Raw genomic sequence first — 23,849 nt, forward strand, 5'->3', positions numbered from 1 at the left:
CTTAAGAATAAGAATCAGCAACATGGTTGTTGTTGTGACTTTAGTCAGAATTATTTGTGTTTGGGAAGTAACTGTAACTTATTATATTTTCTTCTATGAATTAATATTAGGTAAGGGTTTAAAATCCATCCCCATTACTAGCCTTTCAAAGATAGTTGCCATTTAATTAGGAAAATACAATTAAAATTTTATTTTTCTACACATGGTGGTAATCTTATAGCAAGTAGTGGGGATATGTTTTTAATAAATAAAACAATTGCCCTGGCAAGCTTTAAAAGTCAGAAAAAGATTAAATAATAAAGGTGCACTAGTACGTCATGATATTATGAAGAAGGAAATAGTACAATATTTAGATACACGCTTTAAGTATTTTTTGAAATATAATCTGGGTAAGGGTGAATGGCAGGCTATGAAAAAATACAAAAATACTTGTTTTAAATTTAAACCTGCTGTTAAAGGAATAAATGTGGTTGCCATGTCTGTGGATATGTATTTAACTATTGTTACAAACTGTTAAACAATGACCAAGAATATGAGAAGTTACAAATGAATCCCATTAAATGATGTCCACAATATTTTATATAACAGAGGTGAGGAACTTATAGTGAAAGGTTTCGTGACTGAAAAATATGGGGGAGAAGTTAATTGTAGTTAATCCGTGTTTGCCTGTTTTTACTCTCTTCCTAAGATGCATAAAAATAAAAATGACCTAATCTAGATAGATTGATAGCCCCACAAATTTCAGAGTCCTTTGGACAGGATTGAAACTATTCTGGATATGATTTCTCACCCTTTTGTGGTACAACTAAACTCTTATATTAGGGATAGTTTTCATTTTCTTCTGGAAACTAAGAAATTAAAAGGGAAGATTGTTTTAGTTTTGTTACAGAATATGTAAAAAAAGTTTATATTTATCTATTCAGCATAAGGTGAGCTTCTCTACTTTGAAAGATGTACTTAAAGAAATGGAGTCAGTGGAAAATATTTTGAGGATGGTTGATTTTTGCCTTACCCAAAATTGTCTTTATTTCAATAAAACATTTCATAAAAAATATGTGGGACTGCCATTTGCACTCATTTAAGCTAATTTCTTTATGGGTCAAGTAGAGATGACTGCTGCATATGGAGATGAATATTTTCAAGATGATGTAGTCTTTAATAAGTGCTACATTTGAGGATTTGATTTTCGTTATATTTAAAGGGGCATTGTGTAATTGTAAACAATTATGTGGGCATTTACAACAAAAGTGGTATGGTTTATCATTTATGTTTGAGTTTCAAAAGGAAAATATACCTTACTTAGACATCTGTGTTTACATTAAGGATTGTCAAATTTCTAGTACTGTGTATCGTAAGGCCACAGCATCTAATACTTTTTTGTATTCTACCTGTCCACTTCTCTGTCATCGCTTGAATTCCCCACCTGACTGGGAATACTTTAGAGCTAAGACAAATTGTTCTAGTGATAAACAATTTCATTCAGTGGCAGTGTTGCTGTGGGTAAGTGTGAAGTTATACTGGGAAATAATTATGGTCCTACTTATCTAAAACAATGCATGGGAAACATAAAAAATACCTGTGTTTAAGAAACAAAATAAAACGTATCTTCCAAAGATCTTTCCTGTTACTCATCTTGCACCTTTTGTTGAAAGTGTGGCATAGATTTTAAAACAATGATATATTGCTCCATGTGAAGATGCTTTACACTCATTAAGGTTAAGAACGTCTTATAGAAGTTCTTTAAATATTGCTGTCTATATTGTTAATTTGTTGGATAGTGCGGATCAGCCATGTACTATGTGCAAAAAATGTTCTGTATGTAAGTTTTTTCTGATTCTTTAAAGTCTGTCATTAATAGCAATTTTTTTAGGGCATTTGAAACTAAGAATTGCTATCAAGAAGTTGCAGTATATGGACTAAGAAACCCTTGCAACAAAAGTTATATAGTCCAAGCTATGCATCAAGTAGGAAAAAGGACAGTAGAACATGCAAGAGATATTTGTAATGGTTTATCCATGAGTCCAGTCACATTACATTTTAAAGAAAAGCATGGGCAAGAGCCTTAACTGATTGAGTTTTTTATATGATCATTTGTTTATATTGAAAGTTGCTTTTGAATACATCAGATATATTATTAAAAAGAAGGCATTGTATATATCTTACAACCAAATGAGATAAATAATGAATCGAATATGAAATATTTATTGTGATATGTACATTTATGTATTTCTATTTATGTACAGTTAGGAAATTGTGCTTGTTTCTTTAAATGCTAATGAGGTAATTATTTTGCTTTTTTAAAAGGATGGTTAGGAAGGTGATCAATGGTGGCAGAACTGTAGCAGGTTGTTTTGCTGAAGTACTACTTCTGTGTAATGCTGAACTCAAGTGAGGTTATTTTTATGGTATCAAATATATTTTACTTGAAATAGAGTTTGGGTGATATTTTGGCGCCAATGAATGTTAAAGCGAAATTGTTCTTTATCACTACCTTAGGTTTCCCCTGCAAAGAAGTTATTAGCTTAGTGGGACTAACCTGGTCAACAAAAGATAAATAAATAAATAAGAAAATCTTATCATATCTTATCACACCACCAAGTAATCTTGCTTCCCCTCACTTAGCAAGAGAATACCTAAGAAGACTTCCTCCTGTAGGAATTTGGCACATATCTCTTTAATGACGGAAATCTGGATCATATGATGCAGATGAGATGACTTCATGAAGTTTGAGGGCTTATAATGACAAGCAGGGAAGTAAGCTTAAAATAGTATATCTTAAAATATGTTTGTTAAACATAGCTTTAGTTAAAGATCAAAGATAATCTTTCTAAAGATTATACATTTGGCATTGTTCACTTGTTACTTTTTTGCCACTATGATATAATAAACATTTAGATTTAATTTTGGATTGGAAGTTCAAATCTTACTAATAAGGATGATATAATTTGATTACTTACAGTCACTACTTATTGAGTTCTTCATTGTAACTCCAATGATCTTTGTGGAATCATTTATAGGGAGATATATATAAAATATACAGAGCAAACATCTGTACTCATTTATATGACAGGCAAACACATACCAACGTGCACGTATGCAAACAGTTTGTCATTCACTGAATAAGAGCTTGGCACACATAAGAGATAGCTATAGTGTGGTTTGGGAAGGAATAATTAGCCATGGTCCAAATAAAAAGTGCATTTGTATTTTTAAACTTAATACAAACTTGAGATAAGGAAAGCAGTCATTGGTCTGTTATATTTTTTGAGGTAGAGCATTCTGGGAAGTAAGTGGCACAGTTTTTTAGAAAACGCTTTTTCTTCGATGATTATGTTAAATCAAGCTGATGTAGATTGGAAGCCTGATAAGTAATAATACAGAGGAAGTAAGAAACACACTTTTGGAAAAGTTTGGTTAGAAGTCATGTAACAGAGGATCAAATTCTCCTATTCATTGGTAAGAATTCAATAGGTTACTACGAAATGTAAAATAAAAAGATGGAATCTTGCTGTAAACAAAAACAATTATCATGGACTTTCTATCTCATCTGATATGGGCTTTGTATCTCATCTGATATAATCTGAAGTCTTAAGGAAATTATTTTCTTTAACAGTTTAGTATATGCATCATGAATGCATTTATTTCCTAATGATCGTAAAGAACAAGTTCTTTAGAGTGCTTGTGACTAGAGTCTATGCATTCAGCATTGGTTAGCAAAATCTCGAAGGATGGAAGATAGGCAACGCTATTAAGTATCAGAAAAGCAACAAAACTAATTGTAAGAGCACATTTTATTCTTATTTTGGCATCTGTTTTCGGAAGTGCATAAAGCATACACTCAGCAACTTTCACACAGGTCTCATGTTGTAGGCTCTGAGCAATTTTATGCTCTTGTCTTTATCATCTCCGTACAATCTAGATCCCTGATTATACTCTCACTGTTCACAGCATTCCACGTGTTATTTTTTCTAGTACTTTGTATCCTTCTTAAATAGTAACAATACTAGGCAGGAGATCACAGGGCCCATACGATAACAAACCTTATGCACTTTTAAGAAGGCTCACTTAAAAACTCTTGCCAACCTTTCCTACTACATAAAAATGCTTACCTCACAAATCAGGCTGTGACATACGTAATAACCCTGATGTAAATTTGTGTCTACCACTCTACTCAGCAAGACTAGTTTAAAGGTAGCCAAAGTAGTACTTTATTTGACCTGTAGCGTTTCGTAGGTTCATATGTAAGTACTAGGCTAGCTGCCCTTGCAGGCCATTTTAAGCCTAGCCAGTTTCCCTTCTTGTGTTCAAAATAACCTATCCCATTCAATTAAAGATTGGTCTTACGCATCCCATGGCCAATCATTATATATTACCCCTAATGAGAATAATTGGGATCATACCATAGATAAGTTGAGGAGACCCATTCATGGTGTAAAGCATTTAGGGGCTGCATTTGTCCATACTATTGTACAGGGGGAAGTTCTGGGGAAATTTTGTGTTTCCCATCCATAGACCTAAGTTGTTCTTGAATATGGACAGGGACGAACTTTGTTTTATGTGGATGGGGCGTCTGTTCCATAGCAGCAGTTTCTTACCTAAGATATACCTGTCCTTCCAAACCATGCTGTTGATGTTGCAGAAGAGGTTTAGACTACTAGACTGAGTATTTCTGATGCCATTTGACTTCCTGATGTACAGAAAAGCCATCAGTAATGGGTTGCAGGCTGCCTTCCATACCAGATACAGGTCACCTGTTAGCAGACTGTAGGATACTGAGTACAGTGACAGGGCTTTGAGTCAGCCCATGTAGGTCATATTGTTTAGGTCTTGTATCCTTTTAGTAAGGTATCTCTGTGGGCATGCCAATTATTGCATGTCTGGACAGATGCATACCAAAGGGGGCATTATATTCAATAAAAGACCTAATGAAGGCTGAGTAAAGGGGGGCACTGACATCATTAAATCTAGACACAGTTCCTTAGTTTATAAGCTGTGCAATATAGAAGGCCTTTCTTACAACAATGGACACACACTGATCAAAAGTTAGGTCACTGTCCACATAAGCTCCCAAAACCAAACAAGTGTGTTAACTCTTAGGGGTGTATTGTCAATACCATAGTTCCCTGGGGTAGATGACTTCCCAAAGGATGCAATAATGCTTTTTTTAGTATTTAGTTTCTGGCCATGATTTTGGCACCAGTTATTTCTTTGGGACAATCCTTTCTGCAGTTGAAAAATGGGCCTATAGTTACCTGGGCTTCTAGAGGTGCTGACCTTGTGTAGGAGTCACTGTTGTTTTCCAAGATTCAGGTGCATACCCTGTGGATATATTACAATTGAGCAGTTTAAGGGGAGTGTCAGATAGTGCATCCTTGGCACTGAGACAATACAGTCTTGCGTGTTGAATAGACCCAAAAAAGTATTATTTTTAGCTTTTGACAGGGTTCTATGACTCATTCCAAGGTGATCTCAGGGGAAGCTAAATTTTCAGAGATAGTGGGGACAACAATGTAAGTAGTTGGGGAAATGTGAGGACTAAATTTATCTGTTGATATACTGGCTACATCCTTAGACTTGGAATGCCTAATATTAGTATGGGAAGGCTTAGAGCATCATTAGACATTACTCCTTAATTTTCTGACATAACTGAAGAAAGAAATGTAGTTTTCTTTAGTATCTTTAGTGATCTTAAGATCATACTTTAGATTTTGTAATAGCACTCTTATGTTCCTTGCTGGCATTTTTAAGAGCTGTTCTTACATGTGAGAAGAAGATTTCTTACAGATTTTCATTATTATACATTTTATTAACACTAGATAAACTTAGTTTTGAATCTGCCCTTACATTTAGGGTGGATGGTTAGTTCTACAAGTTGCTCCACTGTATTGGTACTAACATGGTCTAGGAAACAATTGCCAGTCAACGCCTGGGTATCTGAAATTCCTAGCAAAAATGTATTTGGATCATTAGGTGAAGGTAGAGGAGCAAATGGGCTAGTCCTGGGGGTGGGATAGAAATAAGAATAATACTTTGTTCTGTGGAGATGTGAGGTGGGCAACCCCATGCTAAATGAAAGTCCCCTGGCACATTCATTTCTGCTTGGGAATCTCAGACTCTTGACTGCCTTCAAAGGGGAAGTGTACTTACTGAATCCCCCCTCCCTCAGCTTAGCAGTGTAAATCACCTCAGCAGCATGAGCTGTCTAGGCCTTATCTTTACTGGCTGTAACATATAGTTTTGTTCCTACATTTCACACATGTGACCAGCCAAAGCTGTCTTCCTCTCCCCAGAACAGTTAAGACAATAACAGCAGTTCACTCATATCTTCCCCTTCCAGCTCTTCGAAGCACCCAAACAACTGTTCCAACACAGGTCAGCTGAAATGTAATCAGAGTTTTATTCCTATTTGCCATAGACCTGGCTCAAAAAAGTGAGCAAGTAGGTATTTGGTTTAATATTTTAATGCCTCATTGTGTTAGGGTAATTACCATAAACTTTGGTGAACATTAATTGAGATCTATAGCTAGCAATGAATTTGTTAAGGGTGATTTGAATCTCCAGGAGATGCTGGTTAGAACTGTGGTTATCTGAGGCGAGGTAGTGATGTTTCTGATACCCCCTGCAGTTACCCAAGGGTCTGAAGATGTGTTAGAGATGCTAAACCATAGTACAGAGGAAATGCTGTCAGTGCACAGAAACCATGTCTCAGTAACTACACAAATATACATTTATTCAAGTTGCAGTAGGGCCTTAAGTTCTGGCATCTTTTTATTTAGACTCCAAACATTGAATAGTGCTACCACGATGTTGTTCATATTTGAGTATGAGTTTACTGTGTGAAATACTCACTATGAGGATTCTGCATAAATAGGCATTATGGTGACAGCAAACACTTCAGTTAGTATGCAGAAGCCTTGATACGAGTTGTGTAAGCCTTACGTGTTAAAACAGGAAATAATGTATATAACCTATTCCCAGGTCAACACACACTGAATCCTCTTAGAATGACACCAGCTACTTAGCAGATTGTTAAAAGTAATTATCATCACATTGAATCTTTAGGCATCATTCTACTCAAGATCCTTGTCTTTTGTGCTTCTAAAACATCTAAAACATGCATAGTAGGATCTACCTTGTCTCTCTGTATGTCCCTGTGGCTGAAGAACCTTTATTAATTTTTACAGGGACCACCACAAGGTTATCTTCATGTTTGTCTGGTATAAGAAATCATGGATCCTGGGACTGGAGAAACAACTTACAGTTGTTACAGCCCATGTCCAGTCTGGTGAGTGCGAAGTTTGTACTTCTAACTATAGAGTCAACTATGATTAAAATATTTTGCTTTGTGAAAGTAGACTTAGTGGGCATTATGAGTTTAGGTCTGCTTTGCAGATGTCCCTGTGTAACATCACATTGTTGAGCATCACTGGTCATAGTATTCAGGGGTTGGAGAAAGACTGTTGTAATCAACTCAGAATAATTATGGATGAAGTATTTAGTGTGATACTCTGAAGTTAGGTTGGATGGTAGTTAATCTAGAAGTGCTTAGTAAAAAGACAATTTGGCTATATTGTATCAAATAATATATTATCATATGTTTATGCTGTTTTTCATTGGTCACAGGACCTTGTTTGTGTTTTTTTTTAATCTCTGCTGCTCTTTAGGTGTCAGAGTTGCACAACACTTAGCTCATAACCTTTGAAGTGCAAGGCATTTATAGACATTTGTCAACCACACTAGTTGAGAAGACAAAGAATTTTTCTTATTTCTGCTAAATTCTATAAAAGTGAAGTTACATTACCATATCCACAATTTCAGCACTTTTTTCATTGCTTTTGTCACAGCTGCATTAATTGAGTACTTCTCTGTTGGATAGCTGCGCTTTTTGACCTGTTTTACAGTCTTAGTTAGAATTGCCTTGGTTCCACTTTACTGAGAGTAGAGAGGACTTGGGTCATTTTCTGGCTCAGAACTAAGTAAAGGAAAGAAGAGTTTTACACTGAGTACAGAGCATTGTTTGTGTTTTTTTTTTTTTTATTTAATCTCCTCTGTATTTAAACGCCGCAGTTGCACAATGCTTGGCTCAAACCTATGTTCAAGCTAAGACTTGCATTATTATATCCACTGCTTCAGCACTTGTTTTTTGCATTGCTTTTGTCACAGAAGTGTTAATTGAGCATTTCTGTGTTGAATATCTGTACTTTGTTTACAGTCTTTAATTAGATATGCTACCCTCCATGCAGCAATGCCTAGCAGTGGTCTGCACAGACTCCAATATCTCACAGGATAATTCCTCCTAGTAATCTGTGTAGACACTAATCTCTTGCAGTGTAACTTTTCCTTAAAATACCCTTACTGTCCAGACAGATTTTTTTTAACTATTAGAGCATCTACTTTGCACATGGCTGAGCATTGCTCATCAAGTTCATAGTGTTATTGACCTATTCAATATTACAATTTTCACTCGCTCCTCCCTAGTACATCACTAGCCATGGAAATGCACTTCCTGACTGTCTCTGTGGGTAATCTAGATGATATGGGTATTCTGAAGCATTGCAGTTATTGCCTTATGTACAGTGACAACCTACTTATTCTTAATAAAACAGATGAAGTATGCAAGAGGTGTAAATACACTTTAATGCTGGAGGTAAAACTCTCTCATACAACCAAAACTAATCCTATAGAGCAGGGCTATCCAATATTTTTGGCTCAGTTTGTTGCAGGACATGTCAAGTTGTTGTTGTTGTCTTTCGGTTTTTCCCAGTTAGGGGTCGTCACAGCGGAACTCCGGTCCGCTAATGATTGGCAGCAGATTTTGACGAATGCCGAGGTGCCAGCTCGACGTTCAACCTTCAACAAAGGCATGCCCATTTACGCATGTCTTTCGAACGCCCACCCAACCGCAGGGAGGACATGCAGACTCCACACAGAAGGCACTCCCTGCAATCCAGCCGAGAATCAAACGGGAGAACCTCTTGCTGTGAGGCAACAACGCTAAATCTGCACCACCCAGTTTGTAGCCCTAGGTCTACCTGTTGGACACCCCTGCTATAGAGGTCTTCAGTGACACTTGTACTACACCTACTGCACCAGGCAAAGACCCTATATACATAAAGCTACTTATGCTGAGCTACTTACAGGTAAACTTCCTAAAACACTAAGACCTCCTGCTCAGAACAATCAAAAAAGTGTCCTCAACCATTATATAAATACAGTGTTAAAACACCACTCACAGCTACACATAGTAACACCATATCCCATGCCTCTACTTCTAAGCCCTTAAGGCAAACCAGCACACAGCCAAATTTCCTGGTCACTTGTGATCATATAGTGAGGCACACTGATGTACCCCTCATCAGACTGAATAAGAAGAGAGTCACAGTTAGCTCTTTTTCAGAGCTAGGCTCTGTCAAGTTACACAGGCACTCAAGTAGTTGACCCACAAGTACCAGTATGACTCTGTCATAGTTCATGTGGGTGTGAATGACCTGAGACATACCACTCTTCACTATATGAAGTGAGACATGATCAAGGTCACTGTTTAAGTGTCTCAGGCAGGAATGAGCTTAGCACTGAGCAGCATAATACCTTCTCCAAGGATGATGCCACAATACCAGCAGAAAATGATTGATTTAAACAATTGGCTTAGCTTATGGTGTCATTCCAAAGATGTACAGTATTTGATGGCCTGGAAGGACATGGTTGACAGACCACACTACTTTGTCAGGAATGGTCTGCACTTATCACCTCCAGGCTTTCAGATATTGGCAAAGACCTTTTCCACCCCCATAGTGCCTTTTTAGGAAATTCTAAACTGATGAGCCTACAAACCTAACTGAACCTACAAAGGAATATCTGAAGATGGTACTGCTCAATGCTAGAAGTCTTAACAAGAAACCGTACTCCCTGTAAGTCTTCCTCTTCCTGGAGAGTGTAAACATCTGTGTAGGAATGGAGACATGGTTTAAAGTTGCTGAGAGTACCAAGGTTATAATGCCTCTCAGACCTTTAGAACAAGTACTGCACAAGAGGAAACTAAAGATGGAGGAGTCTCAGTCAATATTAAAAACAACCTCACATCCAGCCTAGTCAAAGTGTATGACCCACTGGAACTCATACATGTGCTACTCAAAATAAACAGGGTCTTGTAGCATATCCTTGCAACCTATAGGCCTCCCTACATGCACCAGGAAAACCATATTACCTATCTCAATGTACTACAGTCCCTCACTGTTCAGTCCAATATGATCTTCATGGGGGATCTCAACTATCCCTCTACAGATCAGGGATCCTACACCACTTCTAATGCACAAGCCCAGCAATTCCAAAACTTCATTGATGCCAACATCCTGGAACAGTTGGTCCATTCTCCTACCAGGGGTACAAAAATCCTTGACTTTGTACTCAAGAACATGGGGCAGTGATGTTCCTCTCCCAATGTAATGTCCTCACTCATCAGATCTGACAATAAGGGAGTATTGCTTGAGTATTGCTTGAAATAGAAATTAAATCTGGAGACCCAGTGAAACAAAAAAACATTAAGCAACTATTCCAAGGCTAACCTGTCTCTCTTCTAAGTGACACTTTGGCTAACTTCTAAGAATCCTGAAAACAACATAGCATATGCTGAGCTATTTACAAAATCCCTGTATAGCCATATTGATAGCTGTATAGAGTGAGCTGTGCCCACTAGTATTAAAAGTAAGACAAACTCAAAAGACAAGCCACCCTGACAGAATCACAATATCAATTGGTTATACAACAAAAGAAAAAAAATATTTTCCAGTGTAGGAGGAACAAAGCCCAATATACCAAAAGCCCCCTAACCAATCTAAACAGGAAGCTAAGAAGGTTAATTTATACTTCAAAGGCTAAAGCTGAAGAAACAATAGCTTCTCAGGCAAAGGACAGCCACATAGCTTCCTACAACTATGTCCGTAACCTCAAATGGAATATGCAACAATGTGGGAACTTATTGTAAATGGCATTACTCACACTGAACTGGAGGCCAATGCCAAACTTTTGGCTGGTAGATTCAGCTCAAATATCTCTCACCACTCCACCCCAATAGTCCAAAGGAAATACCGCATACCACAATCCCCCCAACCATTACTAGGGAACAGATCATCAATGCACTTTACAAGGCCAAAAGCACTACATCAGTGGCCCCCGATAAAATCCAGGATGCTTACTAAATAGCATAAAACATGACTTCTCTGGTCCAATTGAATCACTTTTCAACCTGGAGCCTACAGTCAGGTGTTTAGGTATAAACCCTTTTATCACACACTAGATAGCAAACTGGCTCACTGATAGGACCCAGGAGGTCAAAATAGGTGAGCTCACCTCCACCAAGCGGCCAGTCATAGGTGGTGTCCCCCAAGGCTCAGTACTGGGCTCTCTTCTTTTTGGCATCTATTTTTCTAAAGTGGAGTAAATATTGAAGGTTTATGGCTACCTAAGCTTGCAGATAATTGCAAGCAGGGGGTTATCATCAACTCCCTGGCAGACAATAGCATTTTTCAAGAAGGCCTCTCTCTGACTAACAAATGGTGCCAAAATCATGGCCTTAAACTTAGTGCTAAGAAATGCATAATTGCACCCTTTGGGAAGTCAACCATCCTGGCTAATTACCATGTTGATAATATGCCCCTAAAATTTGACCCAGTGGTTAGGGATCTGGGTATGCAAGTAGAAAGTAGCCTTATCTTTGACCACCATGTGGCCACAGTGGTGAGGAAATCCTTTTATGTTGTACAACTTGTAAGAAAGGGCATGGCATATGGGTCAAAGAGGTCATTATCCTACTGTACTCTGGCATAATCAGACCATTCGTAGACTACAATGCTCCATTCAGTATGTACTTGACCAGGCATATGCAGCAACTAGATTGACCTCAAAGGTACCTCAAAGAGTACAAGGTGCAACAAACTTGCCTCATGCAGAGAGCCTTATAGCCCTTTCTCTTTACTCAGTCTCCTAAAGACTGCTGAGGGCTGATCTATGACAGGCTTACAAGGCATCCGCAAACCCCACACCTGTGTATTGGGTACATATTCATAAGTCAAACATTACCAGAGATATAAGGTCTAGGGACGTGAATTATGACTTAAACAAAACATGCTGGAGAGACAGATATATGACTCAGAGTCTGCCCTTCATATGGAACAGCCTTCCAATCCATGTGAAGATGAGTTTGTCTATTACCCAATTTAATTACAACCTAGACCAGTGGAAGGGGAATAGGAAATTTACACCAGCCCTGGTATCCATGCCATTTATGGACAGAGGTAGCTTATAAATTCCTGGTCCGCAATGCCCTGTTTGGATACAGGGCATCATTATTCTTTTGGAAAAACTTAGCTAGGCTTAGAAAGCCCCCCCCCCAGGTTATTATCTTAGTAACACACTATGAATCTATGAATATTAATTTCACACAACTACTTCGTTGTGTTACAACTCCTGGAACCATACAGGTCACTTGCAGACACTGCAGAATAAATACTAGGCACTGCACATACTCTTTTTAGTTTATACCACAAAAGTAGCACTAGACATTACGAATAAACTGCTAATAATATAGAGCTATATGTTATGATCATTCATTGCTTAGCAGTGAACCACATAGCTAGAGTTGTTTATTATAGAACAATCACCAATCCTTAAGAGAGAAATGGTAACTTCATACAGATAATTTGTAGAATCACAGGTATTTGTATAACTCAGGATACTTGCACAAGTCACAAAGCAGTCACTGGTTATCAACCATAATAGCTATAACCTGTAAAAGCAGAGTATTCACAAAGCAGTAACACTAAACAGGACAGTAATGTGCTAGACCTGAGCAATTTTTAAGCACTGATCATTAAATAATACAGGCAACTAATGGGCAATATATGAGGCACTAGACACAATAGCTATATCTTCTAAAATAAAGTCAATAAAAAATAAACTGCTCTGGCTATTGCACTTGTTTCGAATAATGCATGTGTCATCGCACTGCTTGATAAGATAATTTATCATAAATTATCACCTAAAATCAGTAAAATAATTAATTACTTACTTTCCATAGTGCATGATTGAATCATAATCATAGTGTGTTCCAAGATTATTGGTATTTACCTTTGCAAAGTTACCTTCCGTGCCTGAAAGGAAAGGACAAGGGAGTAACAAAATTAAATAGAAAATTGTCATGCTCTGAAATAACCCATGAGTATTACAGGGTTCCCATCAACTAAAAAGAATTATTATTTTGTATTGCATTCAGAACATGCAGTATTAGTACAATATCAAATGTCATCTATTGCTCTGATCTCATCTATTCTATTGACTGTCAGGGAATCCATCTCAGCAGCACAGCAGTGTAGTTTTTTCTATGCAAACTCATGTGATGCAAAATAATAAATTAACGGAAAGTAGAAGACAACAATTCACAAGAATCAAATGGTTAAGGACAATTATTATATGGCCTGCTTTACCATACCTCATGTTTCAATCACCCTCACTTGTGTGCACACTTCTCAAACATGTACTGAACTTTTCTTTTGGTATGCATGTAGACAAATGACTGCATATGTTAACCCCGTGTTGAGAAAAACATAGTCTGACTTCATTTTGTGGGTCTATACTCTAAGCACTAAGCATAGATTGAAATTCATAATAGACCTCACAGCACTCATACAATTAAGAATACATACAGTCCAAAATCAACTCAAAATAACAAGTACATGTAAATCTAAATGTCAGATGCAGATGACTTGGATGTGGAGGGTAGGAGTCATGTACAAATAGAAGTGGTCAACAATATGTGAAAACATAATACCAAGAAAAACAAATAAACAAATCAAGGAGAGTAATTATCTAGTGAATTTCAAAAGGTTTGAGTACATTGTATATACATTGCAGTATAGTTAACCTAACTGCAGATGTGTCAGCATCCGGGATTTATGTTAGATTACCAAAATGCATTTCCTGAAAAAAGTGAATCAATGAAATCATAACAATCAAACCACATTATAAGATTTTTTTTTTTTTTGGAGGCTTAAGCCACACACACACACACACACACACACACACACACACACACACACACACACACACTCTCCCATTCAGTAATCTACACCTCCTACAACCCAAAATATAATCAGACATGATTATGTCAACATTATGGTATAGAGGGTAAATCCCTGACTACTGCCCAGGGGACATGGGTTGGATTACTAGCTTGTGTTTCTGTGGTGCTGGGAGCGACAGAGGGAAGGCTATGCCCAACCTAGGAGGGGACAATCCCTGATAGAGGCTGGAGACCTATCAGTGAGGAGCATAGTCCAAAGACAAGAAACAGTTGAAGACCTGGTTAAGCTGCTGCAGAGGCAGGGTGATACTACCGATATCACCATTGCATGCCTACCTCTCAGTTAAAAAACACATGGTTACAGGGAGGAGGAGTAGTGGAGTAGGCCAGAAACAGATACCCCCTCCAGCTGAAGGTTAATGGCTTTATCCCCCTCAGGTGTCCATAGGTTCTGCTCTGGCCCCAGCTTGAAGGGTGCAAGAAGCAGCTGACAATTGATGTGGGGCAGTGGAGCATTGGGGTATGCCACAGCACAAAGCAGGGGAGCAAAAAGAGCTTCAAAAAAATCTCTGCATTTGCACCATGGGGAAGGGGGCAAACAAATGATACACTCACTGATCCTCTCTAGATAAATGAGTATTAGTCAAGCTCTTAGCCACCATGAAATGGTAGATACTCCAGCATCTTAAAATGAAGAAACTTTGCATGAGCTGTTGTGTGGGTACAACTATGGAATAAACTGTTTTTCAATAGTAGAAACCATATTGCTAAACATAAATGCATACTTACAACTCCAGCAGTTACCAAAATCAGCAATTTGATTGTCTCTAATATTGTTTCATAAGCACCTTTAATGAAGGAGAGGTTTAAAATATTTATGCATTGATCAGAAGATGACTTGCATACACAAGCATAAAATACACATTTGGTAAGCACAGATGTTTGCAAACAGGTCAGATCCATGCCTTAGAAAGATGAAGGTGTGGCTCTGACTCAGATAATCTTGAGCTGACTTGCCGTCTAGGTGCTGGAGGATGTCAGAAGGCATGAGGGGCTTATGCTGGGTTAGCCATTCTTGGAAGGAGATGGAAGGTGAGAATGGCTAACACTGTCTTTACCATCAAAAGGGAGGAGTTGGCACGAGAGAATGATTGGCTACTAATGGCTTACTCAACCCCATGGGAAGAGTCAGAAGGTGGGAATGAATTATTAATACTGGCTTATTTATCCAAGGGGAGGAGTCAGAAGGTGGGAATGAGTGACCTACACCAGGTTACTCATCCTTCAGGAGGAGTTGGAAGATGGGAATGAGTAGGTAATACTAACTTTAAAATCCCATGGGAGAAGTTGGAAGGTGAGAATGAGTAGCCAACTTATCTATCTCAGGGGCGGATTCAGAAGGTGAGATTTGGTGGTTAACATTGGCTTACTGTGATGGCTTATTAGACAATGGCTTTACCACAGTTCATTCTCACCTCCACATCTGTGAAATAAATGGGTCAATCAATAGTGAGAGAGGCATTGATGACTGAGTGCAAAAATAAAAAAAAAATAAAGACTGAGAAAATATAGTTGGAATTGACAAAATTAATTGGCTGTGATCAACAAATGTGAATATTCTTCTTAACATTTTGCATTATTAATGACCTAAGACATTTATTTATTTTCTTTATTTTCCCTTGTTTACTGAAGTAGAACACTGATCCCAGTGGGCCATTTTCAAGCTCAGACTGTCAGAGTGCAAATCACAAAAGATAGCAAAGTTGACATTTTCAAATGAACAAATGTATAGTGATGAATAGTGAAGAATGTTTTACAAACAATCAGAACTATAACAAACATGTAACTATATACTGAAGAACAATTATAAGTAGAAATGAACCATCAATGTTAAAACCATAAAACAAGCTACATAACTGGATCAGAATGCAGCATACACAGTAACTATCAACATGTGCAGTATATACAACAAGGTATATAATGGTATGGAACGCAGACGGATGGGAACATTTAAGGAAGTGTGGAAGGAAGGAAGGAAGGTGAGAAAGGTGAAAAAAGAGAGAGCTGTGTAAGCTTCACTGGTAGGTTAACAGAGTATAATATGAAGAATATGATATTGTAGAAAACGAGGACTGGATTTAAGTTATGCTACCTATTCATTGTTCAGATATTTTTAAATTGGTTATGGAAGGCTTGTTGGCAAAGGAGTGATCATATCTATAGTGGGAGACATTCCCAAATGTGTGTGTGGGGGTAGTGTTGAAAATATGGTCAATATCATGATTTCTCCTACATTTTGTGTGGTTATAGGTAATGCATTTTTAATTAATCTGCTGGGGAAAAGACCTGGCTATCATCCAGATGAAGGACCAATATGTGTTCTCCCATTTGCCCAGATATATTCCTTTCATGCCTAATATGAAAAGAAGCAGGAAATTAGAGAGGTTCTACAAACAAGAGATTTTAAAAGCAAGAGTAAAATTTAATTATCAAAGGACAAACAGATTGCACTTTGTAAATCTCTGGCAAAATTATTGCTGTCCAGACCACTGATGAAGCTACTACACTAAAGTCCCAGAACAAACTAAAACATGCAAACAAATACTTTTTTTTTAGTAAAACATGGGGGGAAAAAGTAGAAAAGCACAAAAAGAAAGTATCAGCAAACTGGTCACATTATGTGTAACTTAAAATATTTAAGCAGAATTTTTAGTTGGCAGCAAACAGATACGATTATTACAATATTTTACGAGGGATATGCAGCTAAATAATGGCCAAGAACAGACACATTAAATAAACCAATGCCATGACATCTTTCAGAAGAATGATTGCTAACAGGATGTATGATGTATAGTTCAGTTACTCTATACTTATCAAAGCAGTCCGGGTTAATTATAGTGTGAAAAATGGCATTTATGAAGTATCTAAATTTTAAAGGTTTGAGGAATAAATATTGTAAATTGTCAATGTTGCAGGACTGTATTCATCCACTTAAAGTTTCATGAAAATACCAATTCTCCATAGTTTCGTAGTTGTTTTAAGATACTATTTCATGAATGCAGGCATGCAGATGCTCACATGTAACTCAGAAGATGGTTTAGCAAAGTGAAGACAAAATAACATTTGAATGGAAGATGCTTTTCAGAGTAGATCTATAAAACAATAGGTATAAAAGTCATGAATTAAACTTATGAAATGACTGTGTTTTAAGAAAGATAATGACTCTGCTGCATTTGGTAAAATGATGCTGCCAGTCTGGGTTCAGAAGCAACACAATTAAACACAGTCATTGTAATTGTGTAACAGCAGCAACAACAAAACTCAATAGTCATTGTGATTGTGTTTCACTTGCAAACAATTTCTGTGATGCTCTTTCTTAAACTAGAACACTAACAGTTTTAATTTTAGTCCCAAAGGTAATGTTGCAAAGCGAGTCTAAAATCTTGTTTTGAGATGGAATAATTTCATTTTGTCCTGTATCTGAGAAATGATAGATTGTCACAAATGATTATTGTATCAAATCAGTACTGAGTAAATTCAAGGATATGAGGTAAAAGCCATTAGATATCACATAGGAATCTTATATTGGAGGTTTCCAGTCTTTTGCAACTAGTCTCTTAATGCAGAAAAAGGCAGAATAGAAATTACACACAAATTGTAGCTTTAAGAACAAATTTGTTTCAGTGCCCCAGAGATCACATGGTAAAAAACTGGGACTAAAATATTGAAAACTGCTAGAGTCACATGTAACAGTGAAAAGGTAAGCCACTGGTTCAGCTGCTAATTTTGTACCAAATATGTGGAATACTTCTCCCACAGCTTTCATACATTTATTACACGAATAAGGGGCAAAGCCAAAGAACAGTCAGATGCAAAAGTACCATTTCAAGGGTGCTTTTTAAATAGTGGTACTTTTTACTTAACAGAAAAAATGGAAAACAAATAACTGTGGGATTATGTACTCTAGATATGCAAACAAATAACTGTGGGATTATTGCCCCAGACATGCATTCTTACCCTACCCCCCTCCCCTTCAAAAAATGATCTGGCCATTCCATGCCAGTCCTTCCTTCTGCCATCTCCAGTAAGTGTCTGAGCTGCTAACTGAACTCAGGTGACCTGGGCTGCAGCCATACCTTCAACCTCTTAAAATAAAAAATCTGGACAAAGCCATGAAAAATGTGACACAAATAGGAGCAATTTTTAAATATTGCTCTTACAAACTTAGAAAGTTGATAGAATAATAGGTTTTGCATTAGCATGAATTTTTTGAAGGGTATGAAGTCTAAAACTCAAATGTCTGTCATTATTTTCTAACTTCAGTCTTTAATGATTTGTCACTAATTTGCCAGAAAGCCACAATTTTATGAAAAATGGACCAAAAATGTAAGGCAAAAATCTGGACATTCTGCGAAAATCTGTACAGTTGAGAGGTATGAGTCTGCAGTGAGAGCTTTATTCTTCCGTGCCAATAGAGCTGGGCATTATTGCTTAACCTTTGGTTAATGATATTCCTAATTTAAATGTCCCCTGGAAACTTTATAATTTACTACTTTTAAAAGGGGGTACCTTCCACAAACTGTATGTAGTACAGATGGTCTGTTGCTTGTAATAAGCACCTTAACTATATTAAGGTCCAGGTAAATAGTTGTTAGACCTATATCATCACTGCCTGTGTGGTAGCATTTTAATTTATCCTTTTTACTTACTGCTTTATGGGCTTTGTGTAGTGTTCAGTAAGCTTGCCTTTTTTTTCCAGTGTGTGAGTTGACTGACTTTTGTGTGTTACTACTTGCAACTGCCACATACCAAAGGTGGAAAATTGTGCACTTTATTAAATTAATTGAGGTTTACTGGTTAAAGAAGATTCATTTTCTTTTTGGACTGAACACAGTACCATGGGCAATTTTAATCAGTTGGAACATAGTTTTTAAGGCAATGCCTGATTTGTCTCATGTTTTGAAATAATTTTGACATTTTTCTTATGGGTGCTTCTGTATTTAACAGCTGTACATACATAGTTATGTAGGAAAACATCATTAAGATTCAGTATGGTTCTTCCAATATGAGTACATAGGTAGACCTTACACTGAAAGGAATTATTCAAGAAGCATCTGATTTTCACAGCTTTCTCAGATACTAAATTTACTCTTGGAACTTTCTTCATGGCAGCCTTCACTTTAGCCAATCTTGAAATGAGCTCCTGGGTAACTGCATCATAAAATCAATGAAGCATTTTGGGTCTCCAACAGAGCTTCATCTGCTGTTAATATGAGCTTGACAAATAAGGTTAAATTGTATTCACTGATATAGCTAGCCTAAATAACATTCCTCTTTACCGAAAACATAGCTACTAAGACATTGCTTGGATTGGAAATACCTTGTTAATATTCAAAATGAGGGATAGCATTTATCCAGATAATTTTATATTGGTGGTGGAATTTCTGTTTTTCTCAGGAGTAATTTCAAATCCAGACTAAAATTCAGCTCCTGCAGTGCTGAAACCCTAATGGTAGAACTGTGGATGTGCAATAAATATGTTCCTGATATTAGCTTTTACCACAACAACAGTTCTACTTATGAGGGAAGCAGTGTTTTCAGTCTTTTTTCATTTAGTATCCCTATCCAAGTGTTCCTTGGGAAATATTTACATGCCCTAGGGCCTCAGATAGACCACCACTAGCTACTCTTTCCTGCTTTGACTATTCATGGGTTGTTAACCTTCACACAAGGTGTAACTGTATTTTGGAAGTTGTATTTCTTCATTCCATTTCAGATGACATAGGACTTGCAGTCTGCTACCCTACAGAGCCATCTCAGCATCTCTATTCAATAGGTGCAAACAATAGTCAATCTATAATATGGAATCGAGTGAAAAACAATTTTTTCAAGACAAATTATGACATTGTAAAGTCATGCATTAGTAACTGGAACCAGCATTAAAATTTTGGAATTTTTTATGAGAAATATCACCTTATAATTGAAAATTATATTCATACTACTACCACCAGGAAGTTGACTGTTTTAGACAACCCTTACTGATGCACTAATAAACCATACAGCTTTACTCACAGGCAAAATCACAACTTCAGAATTCTGAAAATGCTCCATACATCATGTTGCTACATTCATATTTTCCACTCCATCAGTTTCCGTAAAGAAAATAATTTTTAAAGTAAAAAAAAGGGTAAGTACAGTTCTTGCTGATAATATAGCTATTAACAGAGAAACACTGTTCATGTATTGTAAAAGAATAAAGATTAACCCCACTACAAATACTGAGCTTAATATTAAATTAACGGAAATTTTTTTTGGTCTGATGTATAGGCTCAATTAGAAATTTTGGTAAAACATTTTTAGACACAGTCACCTCTAATTAATATGTTATCAATATACCTGATGAATGCCAGTTACCATGTTTAACTATTTTTATTATTATTAATCCAGTACTTGAGGCCCTCATAACATTAAACACATTTCAACTGTAGTTTCAGATTTGAATCCTGAGGTATTTATAAAGAACACTCTAAGATCAAGTAGCTTTGAAAGTAGTTTACATTTTTATTTATTTATTGATTGATTTACAATGTGTTAACCAGGTAGGTGAACTGATCTACTGACCTTTTTAGTCATGACCCGGGTGATTAAAAGCTAATAGATGTACATGTGAACACTGTGACGATAGGAGGTACTGCCAGCCATGCCAGGAAGATCATTCTGCAAGCCATTTGGATATTATATTTTACAGTGAGCAATCTCTTGAGTATTGAGTACTCTGTTTTGGGGAACCTGACTATAGAGACTGCTCACATATTTCATTGTGCCTTGCTCTATCAAGTAAATTATTAGAGAATAGTAATTCTCTTAGATTCAGTGAGGAATATAGTGAAGCTTAGCTTAGAGATTGTTTTTCTTTATTTGTATGAATCTGTCCATCAATGTTATTTTCCATATTTCCTATGATTTGAACTCTGTTCTTGTTATTTTATTGTTTATTATTAAATATTTTTTTATCTTTTCATTGTGGCTGGTCTCTTTTAGAAAATATTTAAGCATTGAGAGTATCTGCACATATTTATTTGGTGATAACTCTGGCCAATCCTGAAAGCCTTGCTGTTTGGTCAACATTACTATCTGTATTAATATTAACTTCACTCAGTATAATTGGATACCCTTTTAAGACCCTTATAGTGAATCTACCTTATAGTCTGGGAAAAGTTGGTAGAGTGGGTAATCTGTACCAGCCTTTCCCGTGTGTGTGTGTGTGTGTGTGTGTGTGTGTGTGTGTGTGTGTGTGTGTGTGTGCAAATTAAATCTCAAAGAGTGTGCCAGCTACTTGGGGCAGGAACACGAAGCACTGCTTTCACAGTGCCAGTGTGGAGCCTTATTGGGGAACTGGAGAGAGGCAGATAGAGACACTCAGACCTCAGGCAGAATGCGTGCACTTTGTCCTCTTAAGAGAAATTGTGCTTGATACAGAGAGGTCTGCAACCTTAAGTACTGAGTGTATCTTTTTGTATTCCAAGTGCACATCCCTCACCAGTATCAGTGGCGAGGATTCAGGCTCTTGATTATTGGCCCAGCATAGGGACATGACATATTGGTGACACTGGTGGGCATCACATATTGGTGGCACTGATGGCCATCACAGGCACAATATAGAGAAATCACAGTTAGAAAATTAAAAAGTTAAGGACATACGATAAGAACATAAGCATAGGAACCTGTATTGCTCTATACTAAATTGCTGCTAATTATTCAAAAGGGAGGTGATAAGGCCATAACACACAATTGCAGACCTATTAGTCTAGCCTCCATAATTAAGAAGGCAAACAAATATATTCTTCTAAACTTCCTCCCCCTTCTTGGTTTGCATCAGTTGTCATATTTTAGCATAATTTTATTAAGAATCACTTTTGTTTTTTTTTCCAGCCTGCTTATTTCATTTGTACAAATGTAATTGATATACTGACTCGTGGTTTAGAGGTAAACATTATTGTCTTAGACTTGATCTAAGTTTTGGTCTACTGTATAGAGCATTATGGATGGTGTCGGATCTTTGGTAACATATGCTATTATGTTTTGGATTTCTCATTAGCTGTGTGAGAGGTTATTTTGTTTTTGCTTGAAAACTCTTTACAATGTTGGTTGAGGTGTTCCTCAGGGGCCTGTTTGTGGCAGTCCTTTTTAATACCTTTTTAACCTCCATATTTGTCACCATAGACATTTGTTGACTACATTTCATGATGATATAAGAACTGAATCTGCTGGGATGAATACTAAAGAACAAGAAGTTACTCAGAAATAGTTTCATAAGTACTGTTTATGGACAGTTAATAATAAATCTAATTCATAGACCCACCTTCAGTATCATCAGTATAGTAAGATAGATATCTGTAAATATTTGGGTACCTTAGTGGATACAATACACAACTCCTCAAGATGTAGACAGGGACATTGGTACTTGGGTTGGTAGCTCCATCTTCTCTGGCCATTTAATAAAGATTGTCAGGAAATCCTATTATTTAACCAGCTAATTGTGAAAGGAATATAATCAAGGTCTAAAAAGGTAATCAATACCTTATACCCAGCATTGGTAAGGTGAATCATTAAGCACAATGCACCCTTTGAGAGGTATGCCACTATACATGTCAAACAGATACAATGACAACACCCCCCCTCAAGGTTCCTAACCAAAATATCAAACAGCTTAAAGTCCCTGAGCTAACAGAAGAGGCTGGAATCTCTATCCCTTTATTCAGTGGCTATAAGACTTTTCAGTGGAGATCTCTGTATTGCTGAATGCACCATTAGAGACCTGGACCTCCTTTATCTTCACAAGTCCAATATCTCTGCCATTACTAGGTCCGCGGACCTAAACCTTCACCAACAGATAAAGAACACATAGTAGAGGGTTATGTTTATAACCCAGCACCTCTCAAATGTCTGGAATACACCTCCCCTGCATGTTAAGCAGTGCAACTCACTATCTTCCTTTAAACATAACCTGGATGACTGGATGGGTATCCACAGTTTTATTCTGGGATTGATTGGCTTCCTTTAAACATAACCTAGATGACTGGATAGGTACCACAGTTTTATTCTGGGATTGACTGGTATGACCCTCCAACAGGCCAGGGGGAGGCTACTGGCAAGGAGTGAATGGTCATAAGTCTTAGTAGTCTTGGAGTATGTATGAATCTATGATATACATTTTCGTTTAAACATAACTTTGCAACCATTCCCTGGAGCAGTTATCTATCTCTTAAATGTTTCTGAAAGTAAATTGTTACAGAAATGCCTCTGCTGTAGTTCCATAATATAAAACACTGATTTAATCTATCACACAGCATATGTTTTCATTATGTTCATATTCATTTTGTGGGATAATCAAGAAAATACAAAAATACTTCACACTGTGGATAACTGATGTTAAAGTGTCATACCAGTTTGAGTACACTGGGCCTTTTTTCTCTTTACAATCATTTATTCAGATGAGACTGAGTGAATACAGTCAACATTCCTAATATATAATGAAGTAGAAATTAGGGCAGATTGTTGATATGGGATCAAGTACATACATTCTCAAGGCAAATGTTTTCCTTATCATATATGTCTTCTGTGTAATGAACTACCAACTTCTTTAACATCTGCAATGAACTTGTTAGGTTTGGTGATGGAAACTTGGAAATACAGGATAAACCTCCTGGATGCAAGCTGCAGGGGGATCTCCTTCATGCCATTCAAATGTCTCTGATTTTGCAGAATGTCCCAT

General features: G+C 37.0%; 1 protein-coding gene across 2 annotated transcripts in view; it reads right to left on the reverse strand.

The window, feature by feature from the left end:
* LOC122810859 (high choriolytic enzyme 1-like) overlaps nt 1-23,849 on the reverse strand; it is a 200,410-nt gene that overhangs the window by 20,893 nt on the left and 155,668 nt on the right. For both annotated transcript variants that reach the window (XM_044082410.1, XM_044082409.1), the window contains exon 7: nt 13,064-13,145. In XM_044082410.1, the coding sequence (XP_043938345.1) occupies nt 13,064-13,145 (82 nt within the window). The remainder of the gene's footprint in view (nt 1-13,063; nt 13,146-23,849) is intronic.

Source organism: Protopterus annectens, chromosome 9.part0 (genome assembly GCF_019279795.1).
Source record: "Protopterus annectens isolate FY-2018-M chromosome 9.part0, PAN1.0, whole genome shotgun sequence".
NCBI lineage: Eukaryota > Metazoa > Chordata > Ceratodontiformes > Protopteridae > Protopterus > Protopterus annectens.